At 50.0% G+C, this 4,228-nt stretch overlaps 1 protein-coding gene across 3 annotated transcripts in view; it reads left to right on the forward strand.

Annotated features, from left to right (window-relative positions):
• The first annotated feature begins 314 nt into the window (after positions 1 to 314).
• The window catches only part of adam9a (ADAM metallopeptidase domain 9a), a 25,346-nt gene continuing 21,432 nt past the window's right edge, over positions 315 to 4,228 (forward strand). For 2 of the 3 annotated variants that reach the window (XM_026187767.1, XM_026187768.1), the window contains exon 1: positions 316 to 744. In XM_026187767.1, the coding sequence (XP_026043552.1) occupies positions 660 to 744 (85 nt within the window). In that variant the 5' untranslated portion in view covers positions 316 to 659. Of the gene's footprint in view, positions 745 to 4,228 lie in introns of all 3 variants that reach the window. The other variant, XM_026187766.1, reaches the window with a different exon arrangement.

Here is a 4,228-nt window from a genome sequence, read left to right on the forward strand (position 1 = left end):
CAAAACTTACATTTAACTACTGATTTTATCTGTTTTGATTTTATATACTGTTTTGTTTGTTTGTTTGTTTGTTAATTAGTTAGTTAGTTTATTTGCTTGTTTTATTCAATTTTAAATCATGCTTTTTATTTGTTCTTGTTTCTAATGTCTCTGTAAAGCACTTTGAATCACCTTGTTGTTGAATTGTGCTATACAAATAAACTTGCCTTGCCTTGCCTTGCCTTACTGGAACATTATTAAGACGGACTTGATTTTAATTTTATGATTTTAGTTTTGCTCCTCTTGAGATGATTGGTCTTGATGCTATTATTTTGAAGAACCGCACAGGAAGCTGCGGCTGTTTCCGCCAGCTTGCTTCAGCTTCAGTCGAGTTTCCAAGGAGAGAAATATCAGACGCGCTTCAGCTCGGACGGGACTTCTCAGAGCAAACATCCTCACACACTCGGGGCTGACCTTTGACCTCTGGGACATTTTGGGGTCCGGGCGGGAAGCTCGCGGACGGTGTAGACCCGGAACAGGCTGCCATGGCCCGGCCGAGGAAGAAAAGCTGCTCTGGGTGCTGAACATGAAGCTCCGCGGGGGGAGACAGAGAGAGCGCAGACTGCAGTAACACACGGAGGGAGAGGAGGCACTTTAATTCAGGAGAGAAGAAGAGGAGGATGAAGATGGGAGGGATAGTGGAGCTGCTGGGCATCAGCTGGCTCCTCTTCCTCCTGCTGTTCATCGGAAACGGCCACTGCAGAGGTGAGAGGGGTGAGGAAGAGCACGCTGAGTGGGAGGTTTATCGGGCCCTGTGAGGGACACTGACCCGGGGCATCACGGGAGGTGTAGTCCACCCTCAGCTGCTCTGACGGTCACTGCGAACAAATATCTGAAATGTTTCTATAAATGTGTCCAAGTTTAATCTTCATCGGAGTGAGAGGACGGTTACACCGACTCTGGCTCCTGCCTCCCTCTGTGAGCACGCAGGTGTGCACAGGTAGGAGTTTACGCAGCACGCTGAGGTTCCATCTGATCTAGTTAGCTCTAAGGTTTCATGTTAAATGTGGCCAGAGTTTCACAAAGTGACGGGCGCGTGTGCAAAAGTAAGGTAAAGCACTGGGTCGGGCCCCTCTGCGGCTTCCTAAAGTCAGCCAATCAGACGAAAGAGAATGGGGGCGGGGCTTAGACGGGAAATAAGGATGACCGAGGCCCGAGCCTCTCCTCTGATGCAGCGCTCCTCTGTAATCCTCCAGCTGTTTAAAGCCAGTTAGTTTAACTGTTGCTCAGGTGTCCAAGTACCCGAGAGCGGTGTGGTGAAGCTGAGGCTCAGGACTTTTGCACAGAGCGATCCAAACCAGCAGCAGATCATATAGGCTACGTTCACTCTGCAGGTCTTAATGCTCAAATCCGATTGTTTTGTCTGCTCGTTCACACTACAAATAAAATGCGACAGCAAACGCTCAAAGCGGCCGCATGCGCAAAAGAAGACGTCACACACAGCGCACTGTTTAGACCCAGAACAAACAGTCTTTACGTTTCCCAATTTTGCTTTAAGTTATAAAGTTATTTTGTTATTTACATAACAAAATAACTTCTGTCAGAATCTGCAGTTTATACAGAACAAATGAAATGTTCACGTTTCTCCAACACTGTCTTCCCAGCAGTTGTACTGGACGGACAGGAAGCGTTCGCGATGTCTTCTCCGGCGCTGATAATCAGCGTCTGTCTTGTGTCAGGGACGTAAAAGACGGATTTAATGCGACGTGACCGTCAAACAGCAGTCGCTTTCTAAAACATCAGATATGTGTCGGATTCAGGACCACATACGGAAGTGACCCAGGTCGGATTTGTGCCGTTCACACTGTCACACCGTGATCGGATATGAGTCGCAGAGGGTTGAAAAAGTCGGATTTCATGCGCTTTCACCTGCAGTGTGAACGTAGCCTTAGTGACCTGGACCTGCTGATGGATCCTCTCAGAGCTTCTCTGAGCTGAACTTAGGTCTGAGGGGGAAAGTGGAGCGTGAGCACTCAGGCCAGAGCAGATTTTACTCCTGCTCCGGCCTGGGAAAGGAAGCTGGGATCTCCCAGGAGGAAGTGGTGCTTACTTTACTGAGCGGTGGGTTTCAGTTTTCAGGCGTGCTTTCGTCAGAGCTGCCTTTTCTTTCTGGAAACTTTATTGAAACAGTTGTGAGAACAGCCACACTGAGCTATCAGGTGACCAAACCGCGCGGTTCCTTCCTGTTCAGCGCCTGGTTCTGGTTCCAGCTGAGCGGAGCTGAATAACTAGCGTGCTGAGACCAGTGCAGCGTTTCCATCCTCAGCCTGAAAGTGCCGTTTTTCTTCATCATAGTCATATCTACCAATCTGCAGGCGGATCGTTTCCATTTGTTCCCGTATTTGTGAGTCTTTCTTAGACCATCGTTAATGTTCACACACGCTAACTTATTGAAAACCCCTGGGAGCTGACAGATCTAGGAAACAGGAAGACGGGAAACTCTTCTTTGCTCGGTTTGAGGTTTCTGCACATGAATCTGATATTAATCAGTTGTGATTTCCTGTTCTGCGATGTGATTTTAGAGCAAGTCAGGCGGTCATGCCACAGTGCAGAGGTTTGTGTGAGAGCAGAAACCCTCTTTAACCATCAAAGGAAAGCTTTAACAGCTCCTGTTTGGATGTCTGATGTCACTATGACAGTTTTATGCATAGAGTACATTTGATTACATTAATATTGAATATGCTAAACGCTGAGGACACAAACATAAAAACCTGTGTGGGCTTACGCTGAAAGCTGCAAATAAAACTTGACAGAGAGGAAACGGTGTGCAGCTGAGAGCCGTGATGAGGTCAGAGAGGCGAACCAACAGGATTCTAACGGTGATTCTGTCTTAAACTGGGAGCCAATGGCGTTCAGTCCCAGGGCCACGTGGTCACATGTCTGTGGTCACGTCCTGCAAACGGAACGTTACAATACTCTAACTGAAAGCATGGACCAGTGTCTCTGAGTCAGTTTGGAGTAGAAACTGTGAACACAGGCTACACACAGGAAGTGACACGTACAGCTGTGTATCGCCTGCATAGAACAGTAACCTTATACAGGGGAATACCAAGGCGTTCCCAGGTCAGCCGACAGATATAATCTTTCCAGCGTGTCCTGGGTCTGCCCCGGGGCCTCCTCCCGGTGGGACATGCCTGGAACACCTCACCCAGGAGGCGCCCAGGGGGCATCCTTGTCAGATGCCCGAACCACCTCAGCTGGCTCCTTTCGATGTGGAGCAGCAGCTGCTCTACTCTGAGACCCTCCCGGATGGCCGAACTTCTCACCCTATCTCTAAGGGAGAGGCCAGCCACCCTTCGGAGGAAGCTCATTTCCGCCGCTTGTATCCGCGATCTCGTTCTTTCGGTACTACCCACAGCTCGTGGCCATAGGTGAGGGTAGGGACGTAGATCGACCGGTAAATTGAGAGCTTCGCTTTTACACTCAGCTCCCTCTTCACCAGTCTCCCTTGGAATGCTGTTGAAGCTCTGCCGGAGGTGTGCGTTGAAGATCTTGCAGCCTGGGGCCTCTGCTAGACGTTCCCAGCACACCCTCACTACGCGTTTAGGTGCACCGGGTCTATCCAGCGTCCTCCCCCGCCACCTGATCCAACTCACCACCAGGTGGTGATCAGTTGACAGCTCAGCCCCTCTCTTTACCCGAGTGTCCAGAACATATGGTTGCAGGTCTGGTGATACGATTACAAAATCGACCTGTGTCCTGGTGCCACGTGCACTTATGGACACTCTTATGTTCGAACAAGGTGTTCGTTATGGCCAAACTGTGGTTAGCACAGAAGTCCAATAACAGAACACCGCTCAGGTTCAGATCAGGGAGGCCGTTCCTCCCAATCACGCCCCTCCAGGTCTCGCTGTCATTAACCACATGAGCATTGAAGTCTCCCAGGTGGAGACAACAGAGTCTCCACTTCCATGTCTCCTCTTTGGGCCCGGACACCAGACGCTCGCCCTCGGGCACCCTCCCCGGGCCTGGCTCCAGGCCGGGGCCCCGGTAACCCTATCCCGGGCAGGGTAAACTGTTCCCTCGATGTTGTCTTCATAAGGGTCTTCTGAAGCGCTCTTTGTCTGGTCCCTCACCCAGGACCAATTTCCCTGGGACACACACACAACTCCACCACAATAAGGTAGCGATTCACGGAGAGGGGAAAGAAAAATCAGATAAAAAATGAAACCAGTCCTTTCTGTGAGAA

The sequence above is a fragment of the Astatotilapia calliptera genome, chromosome 12 (assembly GCF_900246225.1).
Source record: "Astatotilapia calliptera chromosome 12, fAstCal1.2, whole genome shotgun sequence".
NCBI lineage: Eukaryota > Metazoa > Chordata > Actinopteri > Cichliformes > Cichlidae > Astatotilapia > Astatotilapia calliptera.